General features: G+C 47.4%; 1 protein-coding gene across 2 annotated transcripts; it reads left to right on the top strand.

The window, feature by feature from the left end:
* The first annotated feature begins 11,649 nt into the window (after positions 1 to 11,649).
* Positions 11,650 to 25,964, top strand: LOC116953942 (uncharacterized). 2 transcript variants are annotated; one of them, XR_012929523.1, is made up of 3 exons: positions 11,650 to 13,254; positions 17,645 to 18,772; positions 18,887 to 25,964. XR_012929523.1 is itself a non-coding variant. In XM_032974273.2 (2 exons), the coding sequence occupies exons 1-2, from the start codon at positions 12,581 to 12,583 to the stop codon at positions 18,450 to 18,452; spliced, it is 1,482 nt and encodes a 493-aa protein (XP_032830164.2). In that variant the 5' UTR covers positions 11,650 to 12,580; the 3' UTR covers positions 18,453 to 25,964. The 2 variants fall into 2 exon arrangements, 1 of the variants encoding a protein (XP_032830164.2); XM_032974273.2 differs by having other exon boundaries at positions 17,645 to 25,964.
* Positions 25,965 to 26,517: the final 553 nt, after the last annotated feature.

Here is a 26,517-nt window from a genome sequence, read left to right as displayed (position 1 = left end):
ATCTACCCACTGCTGGATGATGCTGTTTTCGAAGCTTTCTGCCATTCATCACGATCAGCCTCGTATTCAAGTCCAGGGCACCTAAAATGGCTTTCTAATAGCGTCGGCAGGCAACCGTGCATTGACACACGCCTCGTTAATTTCTATCGGGCTCCAGGCTGTGACTCATGCACACGAGCTGCGTTATGAAGAGCACACTGACCCATTGTCATCTCATCCACAATCTCTGTTCAACCATCATACTGCAGGTCACAACAATTCACTCACTCACTCGCCCGAGCACTCACTCACGCACTCACTTGTTCAACCACGTACCCACTCACTCACTCTCCTTCCTTCCTTCCCTCGGTTTTGCTCATTAAAATCCCACGCAGAATAAGACAAGATCCTATCTGCCTGGCGTAGGGTATCGTGAAGTATAAGGACTCCTCTACTTACGAACGAGCTAGGTTCCAGAGGCCTGTTCGTAAGTGGATTTGTTCGTAAGTCCAACTTTACTCCTGTGGATTCCAAACATGTTCTACGGCGTGTACACTAAACACAGGGAATGGCTTTAAAAGTTGTATAACCTCCTGTAGATGTAGATGCCACTGGTTCTTCACGTTCTGCAGATGTAGATGCCACTGGTTCTTCACGTTCTGCAGATGTAGATGCCACTGGTTCTTCACGTTCTGCATCTAGATGCCACCGCTGCCGTCTATTGCGCGGCGGTTGAACTTACGACTCTCGGTCCGAACAGGCAACTGGACATATATGGACGAGGTTTGCTCGCATCTCTGAAAGTTCGTAAGTCGAATGTTCGTAAGTAGAGGAGTCCCTGTATGGCGAAATAAAGTTGGACGGTACAAACAAAGGCTTGGGACACGATATCGGGAGTGGTGAACCAAAATACCTGACGTTGGGACAGAGGGGTTCATCGTAACGAATATCTCTGAAAAAACCTCAACGCCGCCAACTTGAACGATGATAGACGGGAGCAACTTTGGACTCTGGCACTCCCCTTGTTGACGAAATCCCGTTTGATGATACAACTCTCTCCAAGCAATCCTGGTAATCTGGAGCCGTGGTTTCATCAATGGGTGGTGGGGGGGAGATAATATTTAGATGTTCAACCTCGGAGATGCACTTTGATTTGTCTGTGCCTCGAAGCACGTGGGGATGGTGCAAAGCCTAAATAAACCCAGCGATGTCCCTAAGGGCCCCAAGCAACTTTAAAGGGCCTTGGAATCACGGAGATAGAAAACAAATATAAACAGGGCGGTTCATAAACTTGAATTGACATTCCAATAAACATGACGCAATTCAATTAATCTCTCTAAACTCTAACCTTGTGTGTATTCCTCTTCTCTCAGCTGACTCCATACCCTGTGGAGAGAGAGAGAGGGCGGGCTCTAGAGAGACCCTCTAGCTGGCATTTGGCCTCCTATTTCACGCTGGCCGCTACGTCTGTGATTCCTTGGGAGCTACCCACACTTTACCCTACCGCACGCGGCCTGCCGATCGACTCGTACATTCATCTCGCCGCCACTAACAGAGACGGCGGTGGCGGGGGGGGGGGGGCGTTCGATTTAAGAAACTTGCCGCGTTCTTTCAGCTGCCGCGCCGGAAAATCGAAGAGGACGGGAGGCAACAGCAGCAGCAAAAGCATTTCTCCAATACACAGCACGTGGCAGTTTATTTAGTTTACCACCTCAAGGCATAAAGTAAGCAAACGCGTAACTTTTGACAGTTCATTTTCTTACGTCAGCATTTTAGAATTTGTTTCCAACTCTCCTTAACTCAATTCAGTGGGACCACACTGCCAGAAAGCGAGCTTGTAGCACAGCTGTACACACTCTATAACGATTGTAAATACATTTTGATATATGTGCGCGCGTGTGTGTGTGTTAATGCATGCGTGGTTTGTTAAAATAAAACTGCATGTGATAAAGCTGAGTCGTTGCATTTGTGAATTATATTCACAAGGCTAATCTGGTGAATGTTAGCTGATAGCGTGACAAGCAGATGCCAACTCGGTGAATCCATCTCTGGTTCAATCGCTTCATCTTACCGTAAGAGGTTAAAAGCGCAGCCCTGCAATATATTGCTGCCACCACTGCTGTCGGAAGGGTCTGCACTGGATGGCTTCTCTAGAGAAAGCCCCCATGAGAGGGTATTTGGCCTACTCTTCCACAGCGGCCAGATGTCTACTCGAGGTGCAATTCATTGATAACGCAGGGGTGGACAAGAGGCGGTAGGGGAGTATTTTAGAAACTTTGACCGATGTTCTAACTGGAATCGAACCGGCGGCCTCTGGATTGCGAGTGCCGTGGTGCTGCTGCCAACAACGATAGCAGCAGCTGTGGAAGTTTCCTCACATTACGGTAGAACCTCGCTTAACGACCACCCCTGTTAACGACTAATCGCGTAACAACGAGCCTCCATACAGCCCAATGTGTAGTGTATAGTGTAGTGTATAGTGTAGTGTATAGTAGTGTATAGTGTAGTGTATAGTAGTGTAAAGTGTAGTCTATAGTAGTGTATAGTAGTGTATAGTGTAGTGTATAGTAGTATAGTGTAGTGTATAGTAGTGTAAAGTAGTGTATAGTAGTGTAGTGTATAGTGTATAGTAGTGTATAGTAGTGTAGTGTATAGTAGTGTATAGTAGTGTAGTGTATAGTGTACTGTATAGTGTAGTGTATAGTGTAGTGTATAGTAGTGTATAGTGTAGTGTATAGTAGTGTATAGTGTAGTGTATAGTAGTGTAGTGTATAGTAGTGTATAGTGTAGTGTATAGTAGTGTAAAGTGTAGTGTATAGTAGTGTATAGTAATGTATAGTAGTGTAAAGTAGTGTATAGTAGTGTAGTGTATAGTGTAGTCTATAGTAGTGTATAGTGTAGTGTATAGTAGTGTAAAGTAGTGTATAGTAGTGTAGTGTAGAGTGTAGTCTATAGTGTATAGTAGTGTATAGTGTAGTGTATAGTAATGTATAGTAGTGTAGTGTATAGTAGTGTATAATAGTGTAGTGTATAGTGTAGTGTATAGTGTAGTGTAGTGTATAGTGTAGTGTATTGTAGTGTATAGTCCAGTGAATAGTGTAGTGTAGTGCCTCCATAGAGCATTGATTCACCATGTATTATGTGTTCATAATGTTGTTCGTATCTTTGTGCATTAATATCAATTGTTAAAATATGCTAAAGTACGGGAAGTTTTTTTTTAGTGAAAAGGGGGGTAACTTTCGATGCTATCGGAACGAATGAAGCCCTTTCGACGTCTTTTTCACTCTACTCGCTTAACGACCAAATCGCTTAGTGACCGGTTGTCGTGGGACCAATCACCATCGTTAGGGGGAGGGGCTTCTACTGCCGTCCTGACCAATGCCCGTGCACCACTGCCGACGCGGACTTCCGCGTCGGTCTCACCCGTCGGAAGGGGGAAATCCGTTCTTTCGAAACGAACTGAACGTTAACAAACGAGCGCGCGGCATTCCCAATTAAATCGTACCCAGGACGCGCAGCAGCAGCAGCGCCGATGTTATTTCAGGACATCGTAGCCTTGGCTTGAGAGAAGAATTAAAAAAAAAACCCTGCTGTGCTTAACGGTAATGGATCCAGAGATGATGGCTAAAGTCAAACTCCAGATGGTCTGACGTCATGTGTCGGGCAAGGGATGGTAGTAGGAGGAGGTAGGGGGGCGGGGGGGGGGCTGTGTTAAGCAAGAAGCAAAGCTTCAGCCAGAAGAGTGTCGAGCGCTGTGGGAATTATTTTGGTACCCAGGCACATCCATCAAGATTAATTCTGTCCTCATCAATTTCATACTGTCATAGGAACACGGGGCACAATAAACGTGGGATTTAGGAATCGGTTTTACCCTTTTAACTGGCACAATAACTGACACCTTTATTCAAGGCATCATGTTTGCAACGTGGGATTTGTTACGCGCAGGAGCTCCTTGTACTGCCGTGGTAGTGGCAGCTATTGATGCCGATGAGAACTACTCAAAGGCGGGCCCAGCAGGGTCTTGGGAAAATATCGCGTGAGAATTGAATCCCTCGGACAAGAGAACTTCACTACAACTGTGAAGCTGCGCCCAGCAACCAGGCCACTTTTTTTTTTGCAGTTACACCTCAGTGGCGTAGTCGTCATCACCGGGGGTACAATAGAAAACCTGCGACCTCCCATAGGAAAGAGAGGAATATCTCAATAGCAGAAGAGGGGGGAACTGCATACAGGGTGTCCCAAAAAAGCCAGGACACGTAGGATTATTACAAATATTTTAAACAATAATGCACATGATGGTTTCAATTATATTAACAAATGTTAAAACTGACTTCCGTCATAACACGAATGCATGCACGAATTCTCTTTTGAAATGAATCCTGGACTTATTTTTTTTGAAGAATCCAGTTGCCTTCTTTAGCATACATGATGAATACAAACTGATCGAACCTGTCCATCTTTCGTCAATTTCATTTCCATGTTTAAATGTCCTCTGAAAAGGAAGTAGAAACACATGTACTAATAATGATAATATGTAAAATATTAACTAAAAGAATGAAGAATGACAATGCTTTCATGCCAGCATTAAAATACATGACATAATCCAATGTGTGTCCTGACTTTTGGGACATCCTGTATAGATGCACTATTTAGTTTTACTGACCTGGTGACCTCTGGGCTGCAAGTGAAATGTGCTGAACATTATGGCATGGAAGCTTCCCTGTCCTCTGGCAGGAAATGCATATATTTTGCACGGCAAGTGAGCGGTGACGTCACATCTGTGATGTCACCCGCATGCGGCAGTGTCACGCAGTGTGCCTGCTGACGTCACGCATCTCCCCCCCACCCTCCGCGTAGGCCGTGTATTAATACAAGCCAAGAATACAAGTCCCGGGCGAAGCCGGGTAGTGAAGCTAGTGTTTAATAAAGAACAGTTTTGGTAGGCCTTCATTCAGCAGTGGATATAGCATGGCTGCTGATGACATTGACTAACCAGCACAAAGAGAGAGAATTCATTCCGATATATATGTTTTTTCATTTTTTATAATTCGCCGATGAACAATCCAAAATGGTTCCAGAGAAACACCATCCATTTCTCAAGTCTCAAATTTCACCCCAATACCGCATTGCAGTAAATGTCTTATTTTATGTGTGTAAGGAAAAATAACCGTGGAATGTTGTTGGACTCATAAGCAAATCAAGATTAATACACGTAGTGTAAAGTGCAAGCATTGATTATATGAAGAATGAGTTTGCGGAAGAAACTGCTTCTGCTCCTGGCAATTGCAATTGCGCCAACACGAAACAAAGGCTTCCTGTATTATCTTGCTTAATTACAGAAGGAGCCCAGTTGTTGGACAATGTCGAGATTGTAGAGGATTAAGAGTTCCATGGCCACTGTCAATTTCTACTCATTATTCTCTCTCTCTCTCTTTCTCTCAGTAGGAACTGTACACGAGAATTGAACGTACAGCACCGCCAATTCTACCCCACAGGCAAATACTGCCCTTTAAACAATCTAATCATTATAAACCGCACACACGCGCATAAACACGTGGCATTATTACATCACGACACATGAGTCTCCCTGACATGCTCACGCTGGTATGGTCATGAGTAAACCAGCCAGAGACAATAGATCCACGATATATTAATGCTTCGTTTTGTTCAGTCCAGGGCGCTCTCAGGATTCGAATCCAGGAAATGTAACGGTGCCAGCTCAGCCGCCGGATCTGTTGAGTCACTCCAGACAACCTCGAAAGACAACCATCACAATAAAATTCCCATAAAAGTGGTCGGGATGGGGGGGGGGCTACGTCTTTGACTACATTTGAAAAAAAAACTTTATGGGCACTGGTCCCCGGTTAGGGATGCGTCTTACTTTCCAGGATGTCTTGAAATCTTGACAATGCGGTATTCATTACTCATTTTGTCAACTCCAGAGTAAATCATGCATGCTGAGCTGCCAACCCTCCAACGAGGATTTGAACCAGCCGGACCTCTGTATATCTCCATTGGCCACGCACATTAAACAGACTGCACTTAGAATTATGTCTATGCCCATCAGCCTGTGCATACCATGTGCATATGTATATAAATACATATATACACTGCCGTTCTGTCAATACATTTCTGGATGTTACGTGGGGGGGGGGGGGGGGGGGGAAGTTTAATCATACTTCACCACAATGGTCAGTTTTAATATGGACAAAATAACGTGGCACATTTTGATAATTAGTGCAATGCGTGTGCAGAGAGTTACACAGACACACTTAGATTATTATTAATAATAATTATAATTCCAACTTGTAACACACTGCATGGTACTCACTCGCTTTTGAAGAGGACGACTCAAGCTCCGAGGCCCTGTCACTATTAAGATGTTAATCGGCCAATTGATGAGCGTTTACGTGTGGAATCAAACCGGAGCGCCCGAAAGACTAAACCCAACGCGTGCGAGGGGGGAACATTCGATCCCTGTAGCGTCTTCTCCCGGCAAGCCATGGCTACGGCACCTCCCCGACACATCGGGGAAGGGAGTTTCACAACACCGCCCTGGATTACAGGCAACAAAGTGCGGTCAAGTCGCGAAGGCGGGCATTGTTCTCAAGCCAAACATGATTCAGCGGGCTGTCATGTAACTCTGGGAATTTCTGCCGTTGAAAGTGAAATCGTGACGTGTTTCTGTTCCCCCCCCCCTGCCCCCTATGAAATGCGTGATTTAGTCAGACTCTCGCTTTACCTCCCGTGGTGTTTGCGCGTTGCTAAACAGATTCGTGCATCTGGTCAAAGGTCCAGACGACGCACGAGTAAAAAGCACAAACTTGGAGGCTGATAGACCGCAATCGTTGCAAATGTTGAAACAGCTTTATTTTGTTGTTGTTTTTTTTTGGCCGGTGGTGGCTATTGCTGCCTCACGTGACCCGTGATCCAGCGCCGTGGAGGCAGCAGCGGGGGTTGGTGGATCACCGCAGGAGGTGCCGCATCCCAGGCTCGCCATCAGAATGCGGTAACAGCAACGCGTGGACTGATATCGTCTCCGCTTTCTGTACGGGGATAGAGTGTTGCCCTCTCGCATGCGTGGGAGCTTTCTCCGGGGTGTTCCGATTTCATCCCGCATTGATCAGCCGTTTGACGGAAAGCATCTTAATGCGTAGAGAACTGCAGAGCATTTGCCCTTGCTTCAAGCCTTTCAGCTTTGGTCCGTGGTTCCGACTCAGCGAATGTGAGATGCAGTGTGCGTGAGCGACGCGATGTGAAATTAATAATTCTTAAGATGTTTTTTTTTTACGAGATAAGATTTAAATTGAGTGGGGGGAAAAAAAAACGTTTACATTTCATTGACATACCGATCGTATGACTACAGTCGTAAGCAGACTTGGTAATCATTCCATTCTCACAGCACAATAAAGGCGACATAAATATTGGCGATGTTTTTGCCCGTGCAAGCAGAACTTTGCTGACATTAACACATTACCGCCTTTGAGAGCGTTGCTTGAGTTCAACTTAAGATCAATTGTTGACGTTGTTAAACTGCAATAGAGCGGATACACTTCTCCTGGTCGTCTTGCGTTCACGTGTTTTGGTATGAGGTGTGGTGGTACTCTAATACAGCGGGCCACAACCTTTTTGGTACCAGGGACCGGTTTCGTGGAGGGCAATTTTTTCACGGACCGGGGGGGGGGGGCGGGTGTTCATCATTGGGTCTTTCCCCCTTTTCAAAGAAGCTCTCCAGCTACGTTTGTTTATTTACTCATTGTGGCTACTAGGGGTTAGAGCTTGTGGGCTTACTCATCGTGGCTACTAGGGTTAGATCGTGTGGGCTTACTCATTGTGGTTACTAGGGGTTAGAGCTTGTGGGCTTACTCATTGTGGTTACTAGGGGTCAGAGTTGTGGACTTACTCATTGTGGCTACTAGGGGTTAGAGCTTGTGGACTTACTCATTGTGGCTACTAGGGGTTAGCTTGTGGGCTTACTCATTGTGGCTACTAGGGGTTAGAGCTTGTGGGCTTACTCATTGTGGTTACTAGGGGTTAGAGCTTGTGGGCTTACTCATTGTGGTTACTAGGGGTTAGAGCTTGTGGGCTTACTCATTGTGGTTACTAGGGGTTAGAGCTTGTGGGCTTACTCATTGTGGCTACTAGGGGTTAGATCTTGTGGGATTACTCATTGTGGCTACTAGGGGTTAGAGCTTGTGGGCTTACTCATTGTGGTTACTAGGGGTTAGAGCTTGTGGGCTTACTCATTGTGGTTACTAGGGGTTAGAGCTTGTGGGCTTACTCATTGTGGTTACTAGGGGTTAGAGCTTGTGGACTTACTCATTGTGGCAACTAGGGTTAGAGCTTGTGGGCTTACTCTTTGTGGCTACTAGGGGTTAGATCTTGTGGGCTTACTCATTGTGGCTACTAGGGTTTAGAGCTTGTGGGCTTACTCATTGTGGCTACTAGGGTTAGCTTGTGGGCTTACTCATTGTGGCTACTAGGGTTAGATCGTGTGGACTTACTCATTGTGGTTACTAGGGGTTAGAGCTTGTGGGCTTACTCATTGTGGCTACTAGGGGTTAGATCGTGTGGGCTTACTCATTGTGGCTTCTAGGGGTTAGAGCTTGTGGGCTTACTCATTGTGGCTACTAGGGGTTAGCTTGTGGGCTTACTCATTGTGGCTACTAGGGGTTAGATCTTGTGGGCTTACTCATTGTGGTTACTAGGGTTAGAGCTTGTGGGCTTACTCATTGTGGCTACTAGGGGTTAGCTTGTGGGCTTACTCATTGTGGCTACTAGGGGTTAGCTTGTGGGCTTACTCATTGTGGCTACTAGGGGTTAGCTTGTGGGCTTACTCATTGTGGCTACTAGGGGTTAGCTTGTGGGCTTACTAATTGTGGTTACTAGGGGTTAGCTTGTGGGCTTACTCATTGTGGTTACTAGGGTTAGAGCTTGTGGGCTTACTCATTGTGGCTACTAGGGTTAGAGCTTGTGGGCTTACTTATTGTGGCTACTAGGGTTAGATCGTGTGGGCTTACTCATTGTGGCTACTAGGGGTTAGAGCTTGTGGGCTTACTCATTGTGGCTACTAGGGGTTAGAGCTTGTGGGCTTACTCATTGTGGCTACTAGGGGTTAGAGCTTGTGGGCTTACTCATTGTGACTACTAGGGGTTAGAGCTTGTGGGCTTACTCATTGTGGTTACTAGGGGTTAGAGCTTGTGGGCTTACTCATTGTGGCTACTAGGGGTTAGAGCTTGTGGGCTTACTCATTGTGGCTACTAGGGGTTAGCTTGTGGGCTTACTCATTGTGGCTACTAGGGGGTTAGCTTGTGGGCTTACCAACACCACGTGTCTGAGACAAGCGCGCAGTGCGGGAAAGAGGCGCGGACGGAAGTGGTAAATAAAATAATCGGCGGGCCACGTGCGGACTCACCGCCCTCACCTCCTGCTGTGCGGCCCGGTTCACAACAGGCCACGGTACCGGTCCGCGGCCCGGGTGTTGGGGACCCCTGATCTTATAGGATGGTCTAGAAGATGTCTCGTGAGCTCCAAGTAACTGACCCCGAGCACCCAAAGCAACAACAAAAAAACCCACGACGTTTCGATCGCAACACAAGACCGCTTGTGTTGCGAGATCGAAAAGTCGTGGGGTTTTTTTGTTTGCTTTTATTATTTTCAATTTATTTTAATTTATTTTTTTAATTTTCTATCTACGCGACTTTACCGACAGAAAAAAAATATATGAATTCCTGCAGTCACGAAAGTTTAAAGTCATTATATACACATACCCACGACTCCGAATGTGAGTGACAAAGCGAACCCCTGGCCCGCCCCACCCCCACCTCATATTAGAAGTCAAAGTTCACCCATGGGAACCGGGGGGGTATTGACCATACTTTACCACCCTTCTAAGTGCCTGTATCGTACCGTACAAACAAACACATTCGGTCTCCGTGTAACAATTGTTACAGTAGGCTGTACTAATACCGTAATAGAATACTGTCACCCCACTGTAATTTGGCTTGAGCCTGCGACGAACGTTTACATAACTTTGGTAAATGGTTAATTTGTTGTCACTATCCAGGCAGCTGTATTTTATCGAGGCGTTATGAAGATAACAAAATACTAATAAATTCGCGAATAAATAAGCAATACAAGACGCTGTACAGGCATGTAATGTGACCTATAATTTAGGACACAGGAATGGGACAAATGGCAAACACGCATCTGTTTTGTTTTTCTCCAACGAACACTTCTAAATGTTTAGTTTAGTTTCACATCCAAGCTCAAAATCAACAATCGAATTCAGGGCTTCTTTCTGAATGCCCTCGTGTCTACGTAGCTATTAATGGTTGCCTCATGTTTACACCATTACGACAATCTGACGAACAAAACCCCATCAACATTTGCATGCTCAATTGCAAATTCAAACATGTAAAGGTTTCATCTTCGTGGTTCTTTCGGTAAAGTCACGTAGAAGGGAAATAATTTTTTTTTTTTATTATGTTTTATTTTCATTATTTTATCACTTCCCTTCTACGTGGTGACTTTACCGAAAGAACCAAGAAGATGAATCCCTGCAGCCACGAAAGCTTTAAATCGAAATGTAAAGGTTCGTGGGTAAAGCCACAGGCCTTGAAATTTCCTTTGCTCATGACACTGCTAGCTCAAGGAGATATCGTCCAGAGATCACCCCCCCCCCCACCCCACCGCGCCCTACAACCAAACCCCCTGTGCTAGAGGGTGTTTTGGCCTGCTCTTCCACGCCGGTCAAACATCTTGGTGGAAGAAGCGGAAGTAGCCACACTTTACCCCACCACACGCGATCTGTCATGTACCCCATTTACACACTGCTGGGTGGACACACGTGGTGGCATTTGAATACACTTTGCGCTATTGTTTGACTTTAACGCGGAGCAGCATTGTCAGTATTTGCTGCGATGCAAACACAGTGGCAAGACAGCAGTACCCTCGCTACGTTACTGGGCACGCAACAACGTCGATAAATCCAACACGCGTGCGTGCAAACTCCAGCGGACTGAGATTTAACCTTCCACAGCAATTGGCGTCAAACATCCGCTCACAGCGGCTTGGTGGTTCATTCAGCCGTGGCGTTTTTGGCGAGGCGACCACCAACAAACTCACAAGCGAACGAATTAAACACAATTTATAACAGCAACACCCCCCGCCCCCCCCCCAACACTATATATATTGAACAATGATTCTGAACAAAAGTTTACTGTTACTTTGAAGTGGCTTTGTTAGGAGGGGTGGACCACATTTGAGCGACATGTATCGCCTACAGCAGCGTTCTTCATCGCAAGGACCGTGGACGACTGGCGGTTCCTGGTGGCCTTTCGTGCGGTCCCCGACAACACACAAATTTGAAAACACCCCTCCATCATCATCATCATCATCGTGCTGTTGTCAAACCCCCCGAATGTTTTCAAATTGTGTAGGAGGCCACTCACTCACACTGATGATGTCTTATCGGCGAAAGTGGCACGACCCCTCCCCCCCCCCCTTTGGAGATTACTGACCTATATCTACCCTGCTTAATGATCCACAGTCATACACAAGCCAGGACTCCCTCCCTAGCCCCCGCTCCGATCCTGTCCCACACCAACTGGGCCCTCACCAGGACTTCCTCACCACCCTCACCAACCCTCCCCACTCCGACAACCACCCCTTCCCCTAAGTCAGCAGCCCGGCGTTTTGTGTTCCACTCCGCGTTGAAACCCAACCATTCACGCCGGCTGCGGCTTCTCTCACTCGGAAAAGGCTGTGGGGGGGAAAGGAAGGAGTCGAGGCCGCTCACGTACACGCGACTTTGTAACGCAGCGAAGTGAAAGTTACCATGATAGAAGGGACCCTGCTGTTTACCCTCAGCCGCAAGTTTGTGAATCATGGCATGTGTTGTTGCTAATATATAAATGTCACCCTTACGAATTCTTGTTGAACGCGGTTGCTTCAGCTAAAAAAAACAACAACATTTTTTTGGGGGGGGGTAGGGGATTTGTTTTAAGTCACCGGTCTAACATTCGTAATCGGTACGAGGCGCTGCCATGATGCACCTCTTGCAGCAATTCGTGTGTGACGAAGAGTTACGCAAAAAAGCAGTGGCTTTTGGTGGAGCCACTCGGGATTAGAGAGAGCCGAGAGAAGGAGGAGGAGGGAGAGACGGGGGGGGGAGGGGGAGACGGTTGCCAAAACAATAATCTGTGGAGCAGATATATTTAAAACCAGACCATGTGCTTTGCCAGTGCTGGCAGGGAAACAGCCAAGGCTGACTGCTCTGCTTGTTGTTGTGTGCCGGCCTCTCCCGCTCATAAACTTAACTCAATTGAATCGGATGATTGTTGCAACTGCTGCTGCTCCTGCTAAGCAGATAAATCCAGTGACCGTCACCGTTTGTTGAAAGTAAATTTTGGAACGTAGCAAAATCTCGCTAAGCTCGCGAGCTGGGGAAAAGAATAAGGCACATACGTATCCGTTGTCGTTAACTTCAAGAAGTGCACCTATACACAGCCGCGTTCATTTATTGAGCTCGTTGAAGCAGCGTTCGAACAACACATTTGATATTCCACGTGAATAACGGGGAGGATAGTAGGCCAAGAGCATGCGGTGCCTGCTTCTGTCGCTGGCGCTGCTGCCACAGCTGCTGCTGCTGCTGCTCTGCGTCGTTGTTGTAGTGCCAGCCGCCGACTCGTCGCAGGAGGAGAAGCCCCGGGCGGCGAGGGAGGTGTCAGAGGATGAGAAATGGAAGTCCAGGATGGCGGGGGACGTTGCGGTGAAGCCGCGTGGGGCGAGCGCGGTGAACGCCGACGAACACGAGGTGGTGGCGAAAGAGGCGGGGAGGCGCGTTGCCATCACCTCGCGCTTGTGCGGTGACGATTCGTGCTACGTCCTCCATCAGTCGCGCGACTCCGCGATGAGCCTGCAGCAGGCGCGTGGCTTCTGCGCGGGCGTAAGCGGCGGGCCGGGCCACCTGGCCACGGTGCTCGACCAGGAGGACGCCGACATGCTCGCGAGGGCGATCGTCGCCTCGGCCTTGTTGGCCATCGACGGGGAGCTGTGGCTGGGTCTGCGGCGGGGAGCCGATGGATGCGCGAACCCCGAGGGACCCCTGCGCGGATTCGCGTGGCAGGCGGCTGGGGCGTCTGGGGCGTCGTCCGCTGTCACCTACTCGGGGTGGCGCGGGGAGCCGCAGCCGCGGTGGGACTGCGGCCGAGAGCAATGCGTCAGCCTGGCGTTGATCAACGCGAGTGGAGGCATCTCCGAGTGGAGGCAGAGGTACGATTTGATGGATGTTTGGATGGTGGGTTGATGTGGGGGGGGGAGGTTGGCGCTGTTGTCACTGCACCATGCTGTTTAATTGTAAAATAATACAGAGCATTAGCTGAACTCTGCTCTGCGTCTCCTACTGGGGCGTCTGTGGACAAAGAGCTTCGTAGCTCTTCGGATTCCTCCAGTATCTAGCTTCTCCACGTATGCAACACTGCTGTGCGTCAGTCCATCGGCCGATGAATTGGCTTTTCCGGAGCAATATTATCAAGCAGTAGATGTTTCAACCAAGTACAGCTTTACAGCGGGTTTCGACATTCAGGGTCTCATCAGCAGAGTCGGTTCAACAAGCGCTGATGAGTTGCCAGATGTTAATGGCCAGAGCTCTTCATCTAAACTTTGGTAGAGGCCATGTTCCAAGTAAATATTGAAGTCTGCAAGCTCAATGTGGAGCATTATCGGGTAAACGTATCAAAATAAACAACTCTGTTGAAGACGTAATAGGCTTTCGAGACGAATGTTATCCATAATAGAGTTTTGTTTTGTTATATAAATGCGTCGTTAAACACTCTGTCTGTCGCCTGATGAGGCTGGTTGTAATTACCGGCCAAACGTTGTACTCGAAATACAAATGTTGTGTGTTTACTCTCCAACACACCCGGTGTGCTGAATGAGTAACGAATTGGCGCGTTTCGTTTACGTGACAAACCCTTACTAATTGGCTATGTCGGGTGGTGGGGGGTTGAACGACACATTTATATTTACGCGATCAAATAAAACAAAACCTTTATTATGGATAAATATCTCTGTTCTGTGTCTCCACGTTAAACAATATATAAAAATACATGTATACGGTACTTATGGTTAATATGCCTTTTGGGCTTTCCATACCAAATGGTTCAATAGAAATTGTTTAAGTTATCAAAATGGTCCCGTTAAAGCTCTGCACTGCGAGATATAGTATGTCGTGGACCTTCCTGAGTCTCCACAAATCTCACCAATAGACAATGTATCGAGTACGCTTAAATGTATTGTTACTACACGCGAAGATCTGCTGCAGGATTCCAGAATGCAAAGCTAGAATCGGTCCTAAACAACGCGTAAATTCGGTAAATAACTCGGTATGCATGGACGCACAATTACCAGTAGCGTGACGAGCGTGGGGGGCAGGCAGTGGGTGTCTTGCCCCCCCCCCCCGTGGCCAAAGCTACGAGTTTGGGGAGAGGGAGGGGGGCTTGACAACCACCGTCAGATTTTGAATTTCAACAATCAGTGTGTAAAATACCAAATAACACTTATTTTAAAACGCGGTTTAAATTATATATATATATTTTTTTAACAAATAGAAAATGCTTTCATTAACGTTTCACGTTATATTTGAATTTAATGCGAGCGGTCACGTAATATTGCAAAGAGGTAGCTGCTACTAGGACTACTACAACTACGGAGCTATAATGGCTGCATTTTAACGAAGACGGCAGCAAGCGCCCCACAGCGTTAAATATTGAAGACCGTGAGCGAAACGACGATGCGATTTAGGGGCAAGGGGAGGCCACGATTTAAAAATAGCCTCTAGGTGCGAACGTGCGAAGAGACAACATTTTCTTTGGTTCTTTCGGTAAAGTCACGTAGAATGTGAATAAAATAATAAATTGATACAATAAAATAACACAAAAATATTCTCACGACGTTTCGGCCACAACACAAGCGGCCTTCATCAGGTGCAGGGGACGAGACTGATTTATTTTTGTGTTATTTTATTTTATCAATTTATTGTGTTTTTATTTTATTTTATCAATTTATTATTTTATTCTCATTCTACGTGACTTTACCGAAAGGACCAAAGAAGATGAATCCTTGCAGTCACGAAAGCTTTACATCGAGACAAATCAATTATTGGGGGCCTCCACCAGCACCTATTGCCGCTGCGCCCTGAGCTGATATGAATGTCGCCACGACGCCACCGACAAATTACACGTGTAGTCCTCTTCCCCAGGCAACCGCGGGGAAACTCAAGCACCTTGATCAGTTCCTTCATTCGGACCCACGGTGCAGCGGCCAGGTCCATCTTGCCTCGTCACTGCCGGCTATCGTCGGACCAAAAAGAACGTAATCAAATTGTATATGGTGACGGCGACGTAGCTTGCGGAACGATGGCTCAAAATGGAATGATGTCAGTTGGCAGGGATGCGCGTGATGCGAGGTATTGAGGAATGGTTGGCGCAGATAGAGGGGCACTTGGGGATCACGGGAGGGTATGGGGAGGGACGGGAAGGAGTGGAGGGGCGAGGGGAGGGAAGAGATCGGGCGATGGTCAACAAATGTTGGATTCGATTCACATCGGGCGATGGTCAACAAATGTTGGATTCGATTCACATCTTCGTCTCGACACTGTGTTCAACTATCACCACCACACTGTATTTAACCACCAACACCACACTGTGTTCAACAACCAGCACCACCACTACCACACTGTGTTCAACCACCATCACACTGTGTTCAACCACCACCATCACTGATCAACAACCACCACCACCACACTGTGTTCAACCACCACCACCACCACCACACTTTGTTTAACCACCACCACCACCACCACACTGTGTTCAACCACCACCATCACTGATCAACCACCACCACCACCACCACACTGTGTTCCAGCACCAGCACCGCCACCACCACACTTTGTTTAACCACCACCACCACCACCACACTGTGTTCAACCACCACCATCACTGATCAACAACCACCACCACCACACTGTTCAACCACCAGCACCACCACCACTACCACACTTTGTTCAACCACCACCATCACTGATCAACAACCACCACCACCACCACCACCACACTGTGTTTAACCACCACCACCACCACCACCACACTGTGTTCAACCGCCACCATCACTGATCAACCACCACCACCACCACACTGTGTTCAACCACCACCATCACTGATCAACAACCACCACCACCACCACCACACTGTGTTTAACCACCAGCACCACCACCACACTGTGTTCAACCGCCACCATCACTGATCGACCACCACCACCACCACCACACTGTGTTCAATCACCAGCACCACCACCACACTTTGTTTAACCACCACCACCACCACCACCACACTGTGTTCAACCACCACCATCACTGATCAACAACCACCACCACCACCACACTTTGTTTAACCACCACCACCACCACCACCACACTGTGTTCAACCACCACCATCACTGATCGACCACCACCACCACCACCACCACACTGTGTTCAACCACCAGCACCAGCACCACCAGCACCACACTTTGTTTAACCACCACCACCACCACCACCACACCGCAGGTCACAACACTTGTATCCATCTTCACGCACCGCCTGACTTTGAAATTCCCTCCCAACCTCTTTTTCCTCTCAATTTCTTAACACAGTTGCTCTCTTCAAGAACAAGTACAGAACCCAATACATCTTTAGCAGTGGCCGTTTGACGTTCACTCTCGTGCCTTTGGGCCCTTGCTCGGCAACGGTGATGATACAAAAAAAATAATCAATGATTCCCCGCAAAGTTAACGCTGTTCTTCTGCTCGCGTCGACAGACTCATAACCGGTTGGCGCAAGCCCAGTGTAACTTTATTTTTCCATTACCCACAAGGGCACACGTTGATGCACACGTTAAGTGCCACGGTTGCGAGATGTTAACTCCCTCGCCTGGTATGCAGGAGATCGTGGGTTGCCTGCTGTATGTTTGGAGTTTGTGTGTTCTCCACGCGGTCGCGTTGATTTTTCTCCTGATCCTCTGGTTCCCCGTCCCCCCCCACCACCACATTAAGCATCAACACGCATTTAGAGTATTTGACTGCTATACATTTCCACGTGATAAGCCACTTATTTGAGTGATCATTTGTGGCCAGGTCGTGTCTGAAAAATAGCCATATAGAGCTCAGTCGGCCTTACCTGGTCGTTTAAGTCCTGATACATGCAGTGATGAGATGGAAACTGGCACTCTTTGGACACATGCAGGATGGACAATCGCAGGAAAATTAAAAGTCTCTTGTTCGGAAAAATGTAAGGAACTGGAAACAGAGGGTGACATCACAGATGATGGTTTGATGCCACCATCAAAGATTGGTGCCAGAAAGTTGTGGAACTACTTCAGCAAACTGCCACAATGCCAAGAAAAAGACGTGGAAAACAAATGACGAAATGTGGAGTGTGCACCCGTGGGCTATCTTGCCCATGGATCGTGACCATGAGCACGGATGTCTACGTACGGCGCGAAAGAAGTTCGACACACATACACGACGACGATGACGATGGTTCAAAAGCTCAGTTTCGTTTTCTTTCTGCTGCTGTTGCTGCTTCTGCCCGTCCCCCACCCCCCCCAAAAAAAAAAAACCCTCAAAGGTACTGCGAGGACTCGACGGGCGTGCGCGGTGTCGCGTGTCGCCTGTCGTGCCGCGAGCACGCCTGCGCTCGGGGTCCCAGGCCGAACCCGCCGCCCGTCGACGGCAGCCACCGGCCGCAGAGGGAGGCGCCCTGCGACGCGGGCTACGCGTGGGTCTCGGGGGCGTGCGAAGACATCGACGAGTGCGACGATTTCGGGCAGTGCGATAACGCCCTCTGCGACAACACCGAGGGAGGCTTCACCTGCGACTGCCTCCATGGCTACGCGCGCGTCAACGGCACCCACTGCTCGGACGTGGACGAGTGCGCCGAGCAGACGGCTCCCTGCGGCATATTCCAGTGCCGCAACGGGCCCGGCTTCTACGAGTGCATCTGCCCGCCGGGCTACGAGCAGGACAAGAGCGGAATCTCCTGCGACGACGTGGACGAGTGCCTCGCCCGCGATAACGGCGGCTGTCAGCATCACTGCGCGAACGCCCAGGGCGGCTACGCCTGCTCGTGCAACGACGGCTACGAGCTGGCGGCGGACGGGCGCTCGTGCGTCGACCCCGGGACGACGGTGCCGGAGGAGGAGGAGGCGCCGGCCGGGCGGACCCTGCTCGTGACGATCGTGGTGCTCGTACTGGTCGCGGTCGCGTGCACGTCGGTCGCGGTGATCGCGTGGCGTCGCTGTCAGAGGAGGAGGGGAACGTCGTCGACGCGGCAGGGAGTGAGCGCGCTCGGTGGTGGTGGCGGCGAGAGGTCCTCGCGCGAGCAACGGGTCAACGGCGCCGGCGAGGGCGACGCGTGGGTCGACTCGCAGCCGTAAAGGGGGGGGGGGGCTCGGCGGTGGTGGCGGCAGGGAGGGGGTGCTTGTGTGTGTGTATGTGTGTTTGTGTGTGAGTGTGTGTGGGGAGCGGTAGTGTAGCGGTTAACGCGCTGCGCTATGAACCTGGCGACTCGGGTTCGATTCCCGCTCACGGCCAACACCAGTGACGATTATCTGAACCGGTCCCGGGCCTCCCCTAGGTCGACTCAGCCTCAAATGAGTACCTGGTGCGGTGTGTAAACATTGCCATTAGGGAGACAAAGGCGGTCGGGCGTGGTGCTGGCCACCCACCCCCTCGTGTACCGTTCGGGCCTTCATAGGTGCTCGCTAACAGCACTTGCCCCTACAGTCTGTTAAGGCTATATGGGGGATCTTTGTCTTTGTGTATGTGTGTTAAGGCTATATGGGGGATCTTTGTGTATGTGTGTGTGAAGGTGCTCGCTAACAGCACTTGCCCCTACAGTCTGTTAAGGCTATACGGGGGACCTTTCTCTTTTTTGTATGTGCGTGAGTGTGCGAGACGTCGCGACTTCGTGCGGATGTTCAAAGGGGCTTTTGTTGTTGTTGCTGCTGCTGCTGTTGTTGCTGACGAGCTGGTTTACGCAGGAAAGCCTCGCCGAGTCTCAAGACTCTTGATTGAAAAAGTATAAGGGGGGGGGGGGTGGCGGGGGGGTGGTGGTCCTCCCACGTGTTGCGGAGGAGGGGAAGACGATGTTGGTGCTGATGCTGTTGCTGGTGGTGCTGTGTTGATCCCTATTGTGAATGGTTTACATTGTGATTTTTTTTTCTTTTCAAATCTTCAGCATCGAGAGTAACGTTGTTTGGCCAGTCGCGGTTGCATTGTATCGTTTTGTTGTTGTTTTTGTTGTTGTTAGCTATGGCAGGAAACCGGAGAACTCGGAAGAAAACTCGTGAAGAACATGAGGGGTGAGCGGTGGGATGTAGAGAGATAACATTCAGAAAGGCGCCCGAGTCGGGGACGGAACTCACGTGCACCTTCTTGCTCTGAGGCTCGGGTGCTAACCACTTCGCTGGCACCGTACCGCATCGGCAGCGTTGTTCTTTCACAAGTTGCCGGCTGTATCGCTTCGCAATGGGGGGAGCCCTCTGCAAGCGCGTCCGTGGAGGTGTCGTCCGTGGTTTGTGGGACGTTGAATTCTGCAACTGGTGGAGCGGGGAGGGGGGTTATCTCTCTCTGTCTCTCGAAACCTTGCGCTGTCAAGTCGTAGCGCGTGTTGGGAGATTCTCCATATGAGCTGAACGGCACGTTGGTAAAGGAGCGATGATTTCAATGCGAACATTCCACCCTACTTTTAAAAAATGTCCCGAGTATTTGGCCTTGCTAACTGTTTTTGTATTTCTAATTTACCGTGCATATGTTTTTTTTATAGACATTACGTAACATGGACATTATGCTATATATATACAGTAACGATTACACAAAGTGAAATTTGAGCATATAAAGACTCTCAACGGCAATGTTCCGAGGCATGCAGCTGCACTTGACAGAGCTGCCCAAACCCACGTGACCTCATCCCTGCCAATCACAGGGGAGTCAGTTGTACGTGCACGCGCGCGCGTGCCCTTGCATCGTTTAAAATTATAGACGGTCATAAAAAAAGCCACATTGGTCAGAGTCTGTAAAACTCTAATATTACTTTTGGGAAGATTTTCTTTAACACATATGTGCACCAATATATATAAAATATTTCAACCGCGTAGCTGACATATCTCTCGGCCCTTTCGTAAATCTGTTAAAGCCGATTTTCATAAAAACATTTTTTATCCGGATCTGGAGCGAATAAAGTTATAAACCGAGCTGGGGTTTTTTTTGTCTCGTTCAAAAGCAATGGCGCGTAACCCACATTTGTCCCACATGTCACTTCACAAGGTCGTGTTGCGTTGATTAATATCGTTACGATTGCGACATTTGAAAGGCGTGGCTGTCCCGGCGATAACGGGGTTGTATATCGGGTTATGACTCTGACCGTCCACGAATCGGTAACAAAAAAATAGTTTTAGGTGACATGAATTTATTTACCTGCAACTCCGATGAGCACGGGTGTCATGTTTTTGTTTTTTATGTTTGTTGCAGTTGCACCCGATTCAAGAGCCGAATGGCTCACAGGGCTATACCAAATAAATAAAACTGGAAAACTGAAAAACTGATAACAGACCCAGGTTCGACTTGAGAAATATATTCGGCGTTTGTCTAAAGCAGGGGTGGGGAACGTGTCCGGCCCGTGGGCCGTATGAGGCCCCGCGAAATCATTTGGGTCTCTTGCCCTGCCAATGCAACCGCAGGCGGGACTCGAAATTCAATAAATCTTAGGAGCAAAACCTTGGGAAAGCAGTTGCGAGTAGCAACAACATCGTCAATACCGGCTAACATCATCACCACACGCCTCGCCAAAGAGAGAGAAGCAGTTCCAGCCATCGTAATTGGGGGTGAGTTAATTAAATGTTTGACCAAATATAACGGGCTAATTTTTAGGTTGATAATTTTGTATGGCCCGCGAATGATGTTATGAATATCCAAATGGCCCTTGGCACAAAAAAAAGCTTCCCCACATTTGGTCTAAAGTATCAACGGCGGCAACCCACGTTCAATCGCGATGCAGTACAACCGCACGTGCTGAACTACGTTTGTCACCTCCTTTGGTTCTTTCGGTAAAAGTGACGTAGAATGAGAATAAAATAATAAATTGATAAAATAAAATAACGCAATAATATTCTCACATCGTGTTATTTTGCAACCGTTCCGTAAACGCTCGTCGTCATCATCACGATCCACTGGGCAAGGGGCCGTCCATAAATGACGTCACGCGATTTCGGACGATTTTTGACCGCCCCCCCCTCGTCACACGGCGTCACAAAAAGTCAGACCCCCCCCCCTCAAATATGACGTCACAAAGCTCTGCCCCCCCTCCCCAAAACCATATTTCCATTTTGAAAATAAAACATGCTTCAAATCGCTTTAATCTATTGTCATTGTAGTGCGTGTTTAATGTGGCGCTGCACTCTGATGTTGTAGGAGTGTTGTTACAACAATTAGTGTTGTTATAACAATTCTATATTTATTTAAAGTTGCGAATTTTGATGTGACGTCACATTTCTCAAACACCCCCTCCCCCCGCGCCACACATCGTCACAAATGTCCGACCCCCCCCCCCCAGGTGCGGCGTGACGTCATTTATGGACGGCCCCCCACGATAGCTGGTCGGTGCTCTCTGCACATATCTTCGTCTGTTTGTGTTTCGTCTTGTGCCAATGTGGCTCGGCACCCATCTCCGATGTCGCCTTCAAGCCATTCCCCGTTAGCCCTTCCTCTCGTTCCGTTTCCTTTCCCCTTGTTAGCTTCGCAACGTCAACAAAAACAAGAATACCGTATCCAAGAGTCCACGAATGTACACGATGTAATTAATTGGTATTTGAACGCATCATCACCACGTTGCAGACACTTTAAGGAGGTGGGTAAATCGACCGTATAATTAATCGCACGGTGGCTTTGTGCTTGGGTGTTAGCAGGCGTCAACCAATAAAGGTTGTGGTTCAGAGAGAGAAATACATTACATCTCTCCACCTTTTATTTTGACGAACGAGAAATGCGCTTGCAATTCCACCCTGGGATTTGGTCGTGATGGCGCATTCAGTTTTGTGTACGCGTGAAATAATTCACGCGGCTCACACAACAACAACAGAAAATAACAAAATCGTCATTATTACAAAAAAACGTGAATAAATCGAGGTGCAATATCCTGGCCCTGCCAGGAGAGGGTGGTGCAGCGAGAAAAGTGGAATTCAAAACCTGCTCCGTCTGTATGGGATAGAGTGTTTCTCCCTCGCATGCTTGGGTGTTTTCTGGGGCTCTCCGGTTTTCTTCCGCATCTTAATATATAGGGAACTGCACAGTTTTAGTAATTGTTGGTGCTGGATCTCTGCCTCGCTGTTGGTGCTGCTGCTGCCGCTCCTCGTTTGTGGTTCCTCCTTTCTCCTGGCACCTCTGAGTGGTCCTCTCTCTCTCTCTACGAGAGCGAGGAGCGAGCGCATTGCGTTCCGCGTTCAAAGCTTTAATCATTGTGAGAGTGTTGATAAAATGACACCGCGCGTACGGTGTTACGAGGACGGTTTGTTAAACGTCTTGGCTTGTGACTCTGCCTAAATTGTGTAACACCCCAGATGTGTGTACAGCATATGTATTTGAAAAAAAAAAGACATTTCACGAATGTTTATTATATATATATATAAAGATGATATATTATGCACACTAAAATATGCATCCTGAAAGTCATGCATTGCATTCCTATATAATAACATTAACAAAACGATATTCGTCCAAAAGGAACACATTCGAGATGAATAATGACAATGATTTTTAACGCATGAATCTAGGTATTTGCAATGTTAAATGATTATCTATGTACGTGTATTTTGCAACAATTAACGTTGTCACATGGCTGTTATGAAGAGCAATTCCCAAACAGCTGTAGGGAGAACTTCTAGTACAACATATTGCAAATTGAAAATGATAACCGGTATTGCGTCAAATAAAGCCCCAGTAATGAGAGAACTGTAGCTTTCTGCTACAGGATCACGTTTCTAAACGTGGAGGGGGGTCGCACAAGTCCAACAGTATATTTCAAACAGGAAATCTGTCTTACTTAAGAGTGTCAGATTGATTCATAGCTTCAAAACACAATGTTGTAAAAATGATAAACGTTCTGTCATCCTATTCTTGGTTCTTTCGGTAAAGTCACGTAGAAGAGAAACAATAAAATAAAAAAAATAAAAAACAATACAATTCTGTCATCCATCAAACATTTCCATTTCCGCTCTGACGCATTCAAGAGTCACGGATACACACGTGAAGACAATTCCTGAACGCCCCAAACAAATGTAATATTTTTAACACGTAGGCTTTCGCGACCAATGTCATCCATGAGAGAGGTTTTTTTTGGGGGTTAGATCACGTAACTATAGAAATGTGTCGTTAAATCCCGCCACCACCCGATTTGTGGCTGTCCACAAATCTGGCAGCCGCCTGACGAAGCTAGTTGTAATTACTGGCGAAACGTCGTACTCAGATTGTCAATGTTGTGGCTTGGCTTTCCAACACACCGGTGTGCTGTACTAGTATACTACACTATACACTACACTATACACTACTATACACTACACTATACACTACACTACGCTACACTATACACTACACTATACACTACTATACACTACTATACACTATACACTAGTGCTGTACTAGTATACTACACTATACACTACTATACACTACACTATACACTACTATACACTACACTATGCACTACACTATACACTACACTATGCACTACTATACACTATACACTAGTGCTGTACTAGTAAACTACACTATACACTACTATACACTACACTATACACTACTATACACTACACTATACACTACACTATACACTACACTATACACTACTATACACTAGTGCTGTACTAGTGACGAATTGGCCACGTTCTGTTTACGTGACAACCCTTACTAGTTGGCTGTGTTGGGTGGTGGCGGGTTTTAACGACACATTTACATATTTACGCTATCTAACCCAATAAACCTCTATTATAAATGTAATCTTATCTTTACAAAATAGTCGAGAGTAAAAACCGCTAATATTTTAACATGATTCCCATATTCTGAATAAACTTGCAAAATGCAGTATTGCGGAATATTTTATATACGTAATTTTTAAAGTACTGATTTCTTTGGATGCCACAGTTGTACATTAATAAAGAGCAAAACTGATCAATTATGAGTTCAAATGATCACTATCCTCTCCATCATCATCCGTGGTCAATGCACTGCTGGATGAAGGGTTCGCCAAGTCGCTGACCCGTCTCACGATCTTGCGATGTCACTATCCGCCCGGCGCCTACGCACAGAGCCGATTTCATCCGCTCCGTCTCCCTCCGGTGGTGCCTCCTGTCGGATGCATTCCATTTCCTAGATGCCACTCTGACCGTCTGCGGACTGGTCCCATCGCGCAAGAAAAAATTACCCTGCAACCACGGTGCATTTCGGCAACAGAGCAAGCTTCTCGGACGCAACGTTTCATCCCCGGCAACAACTTCCCCTCGAACCTGAATAACAGCCTTGACCATTAATTCACATCACTGGGCCAATCGGCGGTTGCAATATTTTTTCAGGGGTGACGCAAAGATTCTCAGCCGCAAGCGATAAACCGAACCGAGAACCAGTCCTGTGCCTCCTCCTTTACCAATCCGCATTTGACCAGATCTGGTGAAGTAGGGTCAGAACAACATCCATGACCAGCAACAGTGGGTTGACAATGTACGATTGATTGGACTGCTTGTGTAAATGTAACGTGTTCATACCGCATAGGAGCAGTCTTGTAGTGGTTAGTGCGCTGCGCTACGAACCCCGGCTACCCGAGTTCGATTCCCGCCCACGGCCAACATTGGTGACGATTATCTGAACCGGTCCGGGGCCTCCCCTAGGAGGACTCAGCCTCAAATGAGTACCTGGTGCGGTGTGAGGATATCGCCAGGCCTGTGCGTGGTGTTGGCCACCCACCCCCTCGTGTACCGTGGCGGCCTTCATAGGGTGCTCGCAAACAACACTTGCCCCAACAGCCTGTTACAGTCTATACGGGGGGGTCTTTGGCTTGAGTGAGTGAATGAGTGGCTGAGTGAGTGAACGTGTGAGTGAGTGGCTGAGTGAGAGGGTGAAATGGGGGTCTTCGTGACACCGGGGCATTTTTGTGTTTGTGTATACCACTATAATATTGTACTTGCTGTATGATTAACGTAAATACACTATTACTTCTCTGTTGCCTGAATAGGAAATTAATGCTGCAATTGTTGGCACAGTTGAGCCCGTGGTCATCGTAAGCCTTGTGCGGAATCATGCCGCGACCCAGATGGCTGAGGTTGGGTAAACAATTACTGAAGCATACTCTTTGATTCTTTCGGTGAAGTCGCGTAGGTAGAATCCTACTTAAGCAGTTGTTTCTTGCTGTGGTTGTCGCACCTGATGACGATCGCTTGTGTTGCGATCGAAACGTCGTGATCTATTATGGTTTTACCGAAAGAAACAAAGAGGATGGATTCCTGCAGTCACGAAAGCTTCAAATAAACATTTAACTGAAGCGTTTTTTATATTCCCTGTACCTCCAATTAGCACTGTTGGCTACGTACGGCGCGTAAGAAGTTCAACATACATACGTGCAACAGTCCACTACATTGCTTCGCGCAATTAAACTATATTGTTAAACTACAAAGACGTTGATTGATATGAAAGCATATATACAGTGTCATATATATTTTTATATTTTGTAATGTTGACTTTAAACTTATGTCAATAATCTTTTCAACCATAACATGATTGTTATTTTAATCTCTGCGCGCGTACTCACAATCACAGTGTCATGGTTATAACAGACTAACAATGATTGCACTGTTTTTTGTTTTGTTTCGTTTATAACAATAAAAATTATATCTCCTTTAATATAAGGTACACGTTGTGTTCTTTGGGAACCTGTTCAACTTAATTTTACAATGTGTGATGTAGCACTTACGCAAATATATTTAAATTATTACCATCATCATTACAAGTGTTTTAGCCAGGGAAGCCCCTCTCAGTCCCCATAATTTACCACTCTCCATATTTACGACGTTTATATGCCGTGACCGCGGATCGATTTACGACGCAGAAACGCGATTCACGACGCGGAAACGCGATTCACGATGCAGAAACACGATTTACGACACAGAAACGCGATTTACGACGCAGAAATGCGATTTACATCGTCGGTCTGCTTTTTCGATGTGACTTGGCGTGGAGCTTCTGTTATTCAAAAAAAAAATGTGTGGACTTTTTTTTACTTATTACAGCCTGTTTAATGTGGCCGATTAAACGAAAAAACCGATGGGTATACAGGAGGTTGTGGGTTCGATCCCGAGTTTGACACCTGCTTCTATATATTTGGATTTTCCACGTCCTCTCTCCCCGTGGCTGCGTGGATTTGTCTCCGGGTCCTTCGGTTTTTCCCTCCACATTTAGAAT

This window comes from Petromyzon marinus, chromosome 53 (genome assembly GCF_048934315.1).
Source record: "Petromyzon marinus isolate PM22_M1 ecotype Great Lakes invasive population chromosome 53, UKy_Petmar_22M1.pri1.0, whole genome shotgun sequence".
NCBI classification, from domain to species: Eukaryota; Metazoa; Chordata; class Hyperoartia; order Petromyzontiformes; family Petromyzontidae; genus Petromyzon; species Petromyzon marinus.
Note: the sequence above shows the minus strand (reverse complement) of the source record. Positions and strands in the feature narration are given on the sequence as shown.